At 36.8% G+C, this 11,013-nt stretch overlaps 1 protein-coding gene across 2 annotated transcripts in view; it reads left to right on the top strand.

Moving 5' to 3' along the window:
- The window catches only part of smoc2 (SPARC related modular calcium binding 2), a 42,294-nt gene extending 35,451 nt beyond the window's left edge, over positions 1 to 6,843 (top strand). For both annotated transcript variants that reach the window (XM_016533592.1, XM_016533593.1), the window contains exons 10-13: positions 4,288 to 4,387; positions 4,662 to 4,909; positions 6,090 to 6,127; positions 6,323 to 6,843. In XM_016533592.1, the coding sequence (XP_016389078.1) occupies positions 4,288 to 4,387; positions 4,662 to 4,909; positions 6,090 to 6,127; positions 6,323 to 6,346 (410 nt within the window). In that variant the 3' untranslated portion in view covers positions 6,347 to 6,843. The remainder of the gene's footprint in view (positions 1 to 4,287; positions 4,388 to 4,661; positions 4,910 to 6,089; positions 6,128 to 6,322) is intronic.
- Positions 6,844 to 11,013: the final 4,170 nt, after the last annotated feature.

Below are 11,013 nucleotides of genomic sequence, written 5' to 3'. Positions count from 1 at the left end.
CACACGTTACTCTGCGCTGCGCAAAACTCCGCATTTGAACAGTTAATAGCAAATACTTAAACTAGTAACAAAACATACTTACAGTAGCTGATTCAGAAGCGCCAGATTGTCATAGCAAAGTCAGAATTACCTCCTCTCCTAGGTTCACGAAACGGTCGTCCATAAAATGCATTGCTGTTCTGTTGTAAGTGATCTTAAAGATTCCTAATTGCATCTACTTTCGGAAGGCCAAATAAAGTGCTTTTGCTTTCGCCTAGAAACACACAGCGTCTCCCTGATATGCTGCTTCAACACTAACTGCGGTTACTGAAACCATGCCTTCTTTCTTTGCGTGCACATTTGGGTGGCATTATGCTAATATTTCCACATAGTGAGGTAGATATGTGGGGGCGTGTAAGAACGAGTTGTTTTAGGGGGGTGTGGCAGAGTCTTAACTTTGATAAAGAATATCTCTTTGGTTTTGAGACTTTAGTCTTTGCAACTTCAGGGATCTTATCTATGCACAATCAGCTTGTAACACTCCAAAGAGAAAGGAAAACTTGAAATCGCATCATATGACCCCTTTAAAGGGATACTACAAAACCTCTGAAAAAGGGTATAAAAGCTGTCACTGGGGCAGTACCCTTTCAAAAGGTACATTTTTGTACCTTTTTTACCCCTAAAGGTGCATATTAATGCCTTAAAGATACATATTTGTATCTGAAGTGCACATTTTAGTGGTACTTATTACTACCTTTTGAAAGAGTACCACCATAGTGTCAGCTTTTGTATCTTTTTTCTGAGAGTGCAGTATGGAAAATGATATTAAAGACAGTAAAAACTGATAAAATAATGACCAGTGAAGAAATACGTTGAGTATTTTGTAATAAACAGCCAGTTTTTCTTAGTGGATAGTACACAATTCACCAAAAAAGTAGTGGAATTATTTAAAATGCACCCCTATTTTCAATTAATTGTAACTGAGTAATATTGTACAGACTTATATCACGGTGATATGAATCTGTACTGCATAGTAATGACCCAGCTTAGTAAACACAGACTAATTGCTGGTCTTATTCTCCACTACTAGGCTAGCTTTGCCACTGCACTCTGGTAAAAATGCCAATATTTCAATATGTTAATGAATAAACCTCTGTTCCTCAGGTGTGTGTGTGTGTGTGGACGTTCAAGCTGCCAGCAGCATGTGTACAGGTGCTGTTGTGTGAGCAGCTCTCTGGTCACGGCTAGTTAATTGTGGTGTAGAAGGGGGGCCGATGGGGGCCAGCGGCTGCTGGCAGCTAAACGTCCACAATCCACAGCCAATACCGCAATTCTCATGACTCTGCTGCAACTTGAGAGTTTTTATGTAAGTTCTAAAAGCTGTAGGATTCTGGGTAACGCAGAAATGTTGTAAAATGCCGGATCTGGATGGGTTTACTCTGTGAATCCTAACTCAGCATTTAAATTAGCTGGAGAGTTCAAATGAATGTCTGAATTTTATTTATTATTTTATTTCTCAAGCTCACTTAAGTGAAAGAAAGAAAAAAAAACCTTAGGGCTATTACTGATGTATTTTATCTTGTAGAATAAAGTTTGAAAAAATGTGTGTTTTGGCCAACAAAAATATGTCATTCCTGCAGCATTGGATTGCTTAGCACATACACATAGATATCATATCATAACACTGGATATGTTTTTGAACCAAATCAAACAGGCTTATATTAGACAAATCATAGCTGTATTTTCTTTGCTCATGCAAGCAATGCAGTTCAAACTCTATAAATTCATACTAAAATGGAATACGAAGACACATTAAAAATGGCATTTTCGGACTAATGTAAAATGCCAAGAGCAAAACGAATTCTTAAAAGGTCAGAAATGTTGGTTATTGAGTGTCTAGACTACACTAAACGTTATGTTGTTTTTATTGAAAAAGCAATAAGAATGCCGTTCCTCATATGAACAGGTGGCACGGATATTTTACTGTGTCTGGTCTCAGTGAGGAGCAGAAACTCACGCAGATCTTCAGCGTGACACTCACTCGCAAACCTCCACACGTTTAAATGTCATTTTGCCTTCTCTTTTCTCTCGTGTGAGGCCGTCTGTTTACCTGATCACGCTCGCTCTCACACACACCTGTTCACGAGGACCTCGGCATGCCTTTACTTCTTACACCAGAGAATCTGTTGCCTCTGGGCCTGACCATAAACAGACCACCATGTGAAGACTCCTCCTTGCAAACACACACAGACACACAAACACACTTTCTCTTTCTTTATCTTGCTTTATTTGGACTGACAGATGGATATGAGAAAGGAGGTGTAGGAGTGTGTTAAACTCCCTTGGTTTTTCAACAGCCAACTCTTAATATCTAAAGAGCAGGGTGGCCAATATACAGTACATGTAGATATACATAACACAAGCTACAGAATGAGATGGACACAAATTTGCCGAAATAAAACACTTACTGTAAACCAGATTTACTTAAAAGAATGTTACAGACTAAAAAAGAAAAATTGCCTTTTTTTTTTGGTATATATAATTTTAGTATATAATCATCATATTGTTTACATGTTAAATGTTTTTTTTTTTTTACATTCAATATTTACTAATTTATTGCATGATATTGAGGATTATAGGAGGGCTCTTAACTAAAGTTAATTGCTTCCTAGCTAACAGGGAATGTTCTCAGAACTAGTTACGAACAAACATTTGTTAAAAGTTATCTGGTCTTTAATAATGTTCTCAAAACATTAGCACAAAAATGTTATTTATACATTGTTCATAGAATGTTTTTCAAACATTTTTTAAATGTTACTACTTGTTTCAGAATGTTTAGAGAACATTCAAAAGTAACGTTCCCGTAATGTTTGCAAAATTATCAAATTGAATAGTCCCTTATCGGTTGCCGAGAACATTCATGAAATCATTTTGGCAAAACGTAATTTGAACAAATTTTTGTTAGCTGGGTTAACTGTCATGAAAATGACACAATCCATAGAATCCTACAAATAGGTTTAATGTTCATTATGCTTGTGCAAAATATAATTTCTAATTTTTGTGGTAAATTATGACCTGGACATGTTTTTGACTGGTTTGTGGGTTTCACCCAAACATCCACATAGGCCTCAATTCCCACAGACAGCAAGCTTTTACCTGTGACCATAAACTCAAATCCTCAGTTTGATTGGCAGCTGTCATCTTCCTCGGACAGGATAGGGGAGGTCTGATTTTTATGACAAGGCGGTGAAGAATCTCTAAAGCCGTAACATTGTTTAACTCTCCTACTCTCCACCATCTTTAAGTGCAGTTGGTGTAAAAACATCTGACAGCTTTACATCTTTCAGTGTTTATTGGGCCACCTACGGCGCCAGTACATCAAATAGCCACTAGTATGTGTAGCACTATATGCATTAACTAGCTGAACTATATATTAACAAATAAGGACCATGGTTGTTTGGACATGTAAAATGTTAGTAGAGTTGTATTCATCATTCATTAAGTACTGCAATCATTCAGTACCATGGTATATACACTGTAAACTGTGAAAATGTGCATTTAGTCTGCTGCATTTTTAAAAATGCAAAATAACATTCAGATATTTGAATGTTTGGGATTGGTCAAGTATTCCTGTGATGCAAAGCTGAATTTTCAGCATAGTTACTTAAGTTGTTAGTGTCCCACGATCCTTCAGGAATCATTATGGTTTGCTGCTCAAGAAACATTTCTTAGTATTATCAATGTTGAAAACAGTTGTGCTGCATCATATTTTTGTGGAAGCTGTGATACTTTTTTTTTTTTGAGGAGTCTTTGATGAATAGAGAGTTCAAAAGAACAGCAGTAATTTAGAAAATAAATCTTTTTCAACATTGTTAACATCTTTTCTTTCGCTTTTGATTAATTTAATGCATTTCTTGCAAATTATTCATTTTCAATGAGGTCAATAGTGACAAAATCACATAGTTCAGTAATTAAAACCAGAGCAGCAGAGTTACATGAGGTAATTCAGTCCCAACAGCTGTTTATGAGGTTTCATAGCTGTTTATACTGATAACCTGAAGGTAAATGTCACATAAAAGGAAGCCTTGTTCTCTTTTAATCTTTTTCTCATTGGATTTTGTTAAGCAACAACTTAGTGTCACTAAAATCCAATAAAAAAAGAACATTTAGACCGTTTTACAATCAAAAGTGAAGTACAGTTGAACTAAATAGTTCACTCAAATTCATTTTTTTCAAACATGTTATTCTAAACTGTTCTTTTAAAGAGTGCAGCTCTTTTTGTAACATTCGCATCTCTCTATTTTTCAGGATGTCCTGGGGAGAAGAAGACAGAATTCCTGACCAGCGTGTTGGACGCGTTGTCCACAGACATGGTCCATGCAGTAACTGACCCGGCCTCTGCCGGCAGGTAAACAAGAAACTGAGAAAGGACAAATGTAGATGTAATGGACCGGTTCATGAATTTAACTGACCCTGCCTACAGTGTGGTGTAAAAATATTTTCTTAGTTCATTAGCTAACTGAATAGAATAATTGATGTTGCTATTCAGGCCCTATAATGATCAAAAGGCAGCAAATGAAAACTTCATTTATTATTTATATACAGTACATGTTTCACAGGCATTTAACCAGAAAATAAAGTGCGTATAAACATGTTCAGTGTTTGATTTTTCCTCCATTCAGGATGCTGGAGCCTGACCCCAGTCATACTCTGGAAGAGCGAGTTGTGCACTGGTATTTCAGTCAGCTTGACAAGAATTCCAGCGGCGACATCGGAAAGAAAGAAATCAAACCGTTCAAGCGCTTACTGCGCAAGAAATCCAAACCCAAGAAGTGTGTGAAGAAGTTTGTGGAGTACTGCGACATCAGCAACGATAAAGCCCTGTCTCTACAGGAACTGATGGGCTGTCTGGGTGTCACTAAGGAAGAGGGTGAGACTCACTGTTTCCTGAAGGATGTCCGAGAAATAAGGCCAACTGTACATACTAGACTAGTATGACTAGTTTCTAATAATAAGGGAATAATTTGATTTGAAATGGTAGAGGAAAAAATGCAAGGTGATGCTCCACTGAATGCACTTTTAAGTGAAGTGAAAGTGACGTGTGGCCAAGTATGGTGACCCATTCTCGGAATTTGTGCTCTGCATTTAACCCATCCAAGTGCGCACACACACAGTGAACACACACCCGGAGCAGTGGGCAGCCAATGGAGCAGTTGGGGGTTCGGTGCCTTGCTCAAGGGTCTCACCTCAGGTGGAAGAGAGTGCTGTACATTCACTACCCCCACCTACAATCTCTGCCGGACCTGAGACTCGAACCCACGACCTTCGGGTTATAAGTCCAACTCTCTATCCATTTGGCCACAACTGCCCCCCGAATGGAACATACACTACTGGTCACTGGTTTTTGCAAGCCTCTTTTGCTCACCAAGGCTGTATTTATTTGATCAAAAACATAGTAAAAACAGTAATACTGTGAAACGTTTTCAGAATTTACTATTTTAATATATTTCCCAATGTTACAATGATCAAGAAACATTTCTGATCAGTGTTGAAAACAGTGGTGCTGCCTGTTTTGTGAAAACCATAATACTTTTTTTTTTTCAGGATACTTTGATGAATGGAAAGTTTAAAAGAACAGCATTTATTTGAAATATAAGCCTTCTGTAATAAATTCTTACCGACCCCAATAAGATTTTTGAAAATCAGGTCCAAGTTGCGCTTTTGGAATGCCAATCTGCAAGATCCAATTTGTTTGAAATCCCGTAGAACAAAAAAATAGTCAATTACTTTCACATAATTATGACTTAGCAACATGATTTCTCTTATTCAAATTAAAACAGGCATGTTTTTCATTTTTATGATGAAATCCGTGGATTTACAGCATTGTCTCACGAGCAGCATAAACTCAAGTGTTCTGCTTTTTGACTGGATGAGGGAAATACTGAGCTCTACCTATTGTAGGTTCAGCCTGAGATTGTTTGAAGACTGTGTGGTCGTTTTAATGACCATGAGCGCTTGCATTTGTTTAATACCATTCTCAGAAATAACCCGTATTGCCTTCATGTAATGGGGAACAGGCTTGTAAAACATTCTCATTGGTTTTTCCTCAGGGGCAAAAACAGGTGAAGGCACAACATCTAGTAAACTGGTGAGTTAATGTCAGTGGCTGTTAACATTCACAACATGCATTCCAGCCTTTCTCTCTTTTTTTTTTCTTTTCTTTTTTTTTTACAGAGCAGTAGATTGAAACCAATTACTAATACAAGTAGATAATTGCATTTATAAATTAAAGTCATTGTTTTAAAATCGCATTTTCCTCATTCTCTCATTTGACTTTTTTCAGAACCTGTCAAAGAAGCAAGGCTGAAGTGGTCGTAGCGATTGTTCCCGCTCCCGTCCCGCAGATCCTGCCCCCACCAAAACGACGATGGAAACCATAGTCTTTGCACTTTGTACTTTAAAACAATGTAAATTCACTTTGTAGAAAAATAAGGTATTTAAACAGACTGCTGAATATGTGAATGATGTAGTTAGCATTTTTATGTCCTTACTACAAACAACAAAAAGAATAATAATAATGTAACACATACAATGTATGTGTCCTTTGTGAGTCTAAAATAAGTATACTTTTCTAAGTTGTACAAGTTGTATTACATATTGCATTTGTCAAGACCAGCTTTGTTGTTACGTATTTTGTTTGTCGTTTCTTTGGCTAATTTCTGGGTAGCTTGTAATGCATCTAAACTGAGTTTTTTTTAGACACCTCGATTTAGTTTTTATACCAAATCCCAACTACTGCCTGAGCTTGGAATTATTACTGATTGTAGTCCTGTACCACACGTGAGATCATTTTGTTGAAAGTGCTTCATGATGATTAGAAATAAAGAAGTCTTTTATAATATGTTGTATCCTTGTTATTGTGAGAGTGTGTAAGAGTATTCGCTGAATCTGCATGCAGAAGTTGTAGAGGAAAAACAAACAAACATTCATTATAAGTGGATATCTTAATGACATCTAAAAATTAGTTTTCATTTGAGAGGCACATGTAGATGCATTAGTCTGTTTTTTCTTTTGTATTTCCATCAGTGACCTAAAACTGACCTCATTCTGTTATCTCTGGGTGTAAATTATGATAAGCAGATCTGGTGCTGGATCTGTGAGATTAGATGCCGCACTTTGTGGTTTTAACACTGCAGGGAATGTAAAGAAGAGGATCAGTTATTGACGCTTCAAAGATGTCAAATTCAGGATTTTAAAACAGCCCAGCTGCTGCCTAAACCCCTCCTGCATTATATACAGAGTGCTTCTGCATTGTATGCAGAGTGTTTTTGTCACTCTTCTGATGAATATGTCATTCACTGTTTGACAATGTACCCAAACATTTTTTAAAAATGTTTCTAATCTCATTTGGTAAGTGACTTTCTGTTTTAAAGATGTTTTCTTTTTGATTGTTTGACTACTCAAAAGAGAATATATCAAAATATAACACTTAATTTGTGTTTCCTGCTAGCTAAATGTGGCTCTAAACCTCTCTTTATTCAAAGTTGATCTAGACAAGTATATTGTCTCTATAATCTCTATTCATCCTATGTGTCCTCTTAAGGTGAAAAAAAAACATGATTATAAACCATGGTAACCGCAAATTAACCATTGTTTTGCTACACTAACCATAGTTTAACCATGGTATTTGTAGTAAAACAGAAAAAAAAAATCTGAAAAAAATAAACAGAAAAAAATAAACAAAATTAATCCGAAAAAAATTAATTCAATTCACGAAATGATTCATGATATGTGCTCCGAAGTCCCGATCTGAATCAAGATTCACGAACCCCCTTCAAAGTTCTGATCTGAATCAAAAGATTCACAAACCTGCTCCGAAGTTCCGATCTAAATCAAACGATTCGCGAACCATCATTTCAGATCGGGACTTTGGAGTGCAGATCGTGAATCGTTCAATTCGTGAAATGATTTGCGAACCCACTCCAAAATTCTGATTTGAATCAAAAGATTCACGAACACGCTCCGAAGCTCCGATCTAAATTAAATGATTTGCGATACATACTCAGTTAATCTTTCAACAACAAAATGAAAACTGTAAACAAATCTACAGCTGGCATAGTAAGCTTACTTTCCTGTTAGAACAAGCTTCATAAGTCCAATAACTAGATCTATCTATCTATCTATCTATCTATCTATCTGTCTATCTATCTATCTATCTGTCTGTCTGTCTGTCTGTCTATCTCTCTGTCTGTCTGTCTGTCTGTCTATCTATCTATCTATCTATCTGTCTGTCTGTCTGTCTGTCTGTCTGTCTGTCTGTCTGTCTATGTGTGACATAGGTTGGCTGTGTGTGTGTGTGTGTGTGTGTGTGTGTAAACAGATTTCTCAGACCTCTCGAAGCACACCTGTGGTTGTTTTTAAGGCCGGCCGTTTTGTTGTGACATACTGGAGAAATGCCGCAGTGTCTCTGTCAACATGACCAGCATCCGTCAGAGTCACTGGCATGAATCTCTCCGACACAGATCAGGTTGCTGTCAGGTGTGTCACCCGCTCCTCTATCTTTTCAACTGCATAAACTTGTCATTCTCTCCTTCTTGTATTCAGTCTAGTTTTCCAGTCAACAGATAAGTGTTGTGAACCACATCTGGACAATTCCATGTTCTATAAGGAAAAATAAATGATTTAATATTAGAATATTTATATTATTATTATTAATGTTGATTATTTTAATTAGTAATATAGAAATTATACTTTAAATATATTACCATAAAATATGTAATATATGGGAAAAAATTATAACCCAAATAAATTTGTCATCAGTTAAACCCCCTGACAGACAGGCAGCAGCTAGTAGACCGTGTCAGTAAGAACTTGGTCCTTTGTTCACTTCATTTTACTGTGGATTCCTTTACAAACAAGGCATAATTCGACGCAGGATTTTCAGGAAGATTGAAACTAAAAGATGATGCTGTGTCACCTTTTCAATCAGAACGTTCCGATGAGAGGGGTCAAAACAGGACAGAAAATAGCTTATAACTTCTAAATGATTATTTTTTGATGTAAAAAATATTGCTAACATTATAAGTGGACCTCAGAGAACAATACTAAATAATAAAAAAAAGCAGTTCATGATACCTTCAAATTTGCCACTGTGAGTAAAGGCACTATTTTTAAATGAACAGAAGGCCGAATGAGATTTTGAGCTCTGGAAAATGGGAAGATTATCGATTACTTCTATTTCGAACAGCATTATATTGTTTTGTTTGACTTTTGTTTTAAAATACACTACCATTCAAAAGTTTGGGATCAGTAAAAGCTGAAAATTCAGCTTTGCATCACAAAAATAAATTACATTGTAATATATATTTAAATAGAAAATATTTATTTTAACTTGCAATAATATTTCACAATATAACTGTTTTACTGTATTTTTGATCAAATAAATTCAGCCTTGATCATTAGAGATTTAGATTGTGCAGAGGACTCAACTGGTTCCTGTGGTCTTGTCCCGGTGGCCGTCTAGGAGACAAGGTCTTCACTGGGGATCTGTCTCTGGTGCTCATCTAGTCGTCCTGATCTCCGCTGACATTCAGGGCTGTAGAGGTCATCTCTAGGTGCTGATCCACCATCTGGGCTGGATACGGACTGGATCCGGATCCGGGAGACTGCAGTGACTTTCAAAAATATATGTATAAAAAATAAAAATAAAACTTTTAAATGGTAATCTACAACCGTTACACAGAACTCAATCTCACATTTTCTGTTTGTAACAGTTGCAAAATTGCCCCTCCTCTCTCTCTCTCTCTCTCTCTCTAGGACTGATGCCCAGCTCTTGTCCAGCTTTCTCTGCAGTGGTTCCTTTGTGTGTCTTGGACCGGGTCAGTTCTCCAGACACACGGCGGGCCTTTGTGTCTGCCCTGCTGTTCCTCATTCCCACACTTTCCACATTCTTCTTTTTCATTTAAATCTTTTTTTTTTCTTCTCACCAACTTCAAGCCATGCTAAGACTTTGATAGGAGCTGCTGATGTGGAGATGAAGGATGAGTGTTTTGTTGTGTGAGCGCATGGCTGCTTTCAAAGGTTGTCACAAAATCTGCTGCCATTATTTTGAATAAGATCTTTGTGATTTTCCTTTCACCTTAGTCGTTATGAAATAATTATAATAATATATTCGGTCATATACACAACACTTACACAAGTCTAAAAGTCATACAGCATCAAACACACACAGAGGACCAGACGTCTGAGGTTTGTGAGAACGGGGGCCACAGTAGCCCCTTTGAGAGTAGATTACCAGGGCAGCTGCTGTCTGTTCTCACTCTAATGCTTCATGATTTGTGGCTTTGCTGCATTTTGCAGATCTAATAATTCTTCGGCTCACCTTATTTAACACCAAAAGGAGAGCAAGATCAGAGGGGCATAAGAATGAAGGAATGGAGGAGAGTTGAGAGAGGGCAGCGCTTTACTCAAACCATAAGGTCATTGTGAATAAGGTGAAGAAAACTGTGCTATGCTGTTGCTTACTAGCTCAAACGTGACCATGCCCAAATCTGTGAGATATTGTGGTCCCTACTCTGTTCCCTCCTATAATGTAGATCTTAAGTTTGATGTAGAAAAGTAATAGTACACCTCTTCTTGCATGATTTGAGGTATCCTTTCTGTGGTGAGTTACATACCAAATTTGAGTGTGAAGGGTTTGTTCTAATCTTTATAGTAGAAAAAGGTTCTTTAGATTATTAAAATTTTCATCATACTAAGAAAACAAAACCTTTTGGAACCTCAAATTTTAAGAGCAAAGTTCAATAACTTAGTTCGAGGGGTTTGTAATCTCTACACTAAACATGAACAATATTGATGCTTCAGAATTAGCATGAGGGGTTAGAGAGACACAACATGGTGTGCAAATATAAAAATAAAACCCCCAAAAAATTGTTCTGATAATTAGATTTTTATATTTCCTTATTTTATCCAAAGCCACTTACATTGCATTCAACATATATATTTAATCACTTCATGCATTCCTTGGGTGTTATT

This window comes from Sinocyclocheilus rhinocerous, unplaced genomic scaffold (assembly GCF_001515625.1).
Source record: "Sinocyclocheilus rhinocerous isolate Xijiao unplaced genomic scaffold, SAMN03320098_v1.1 scaffold304, whole genome shotgun sequence".
NCBI classification, from domain to species: Eukaryota; Metazoa; Chordata; class Actinopteri; order Cypriniformes; family Cyprinidae; genus Sinocyclocheilus; species Sinocyclocheilus rhinocerous.
This window is presented reverse-complemented; position numbering and strand designations above follow the sequence as displayed.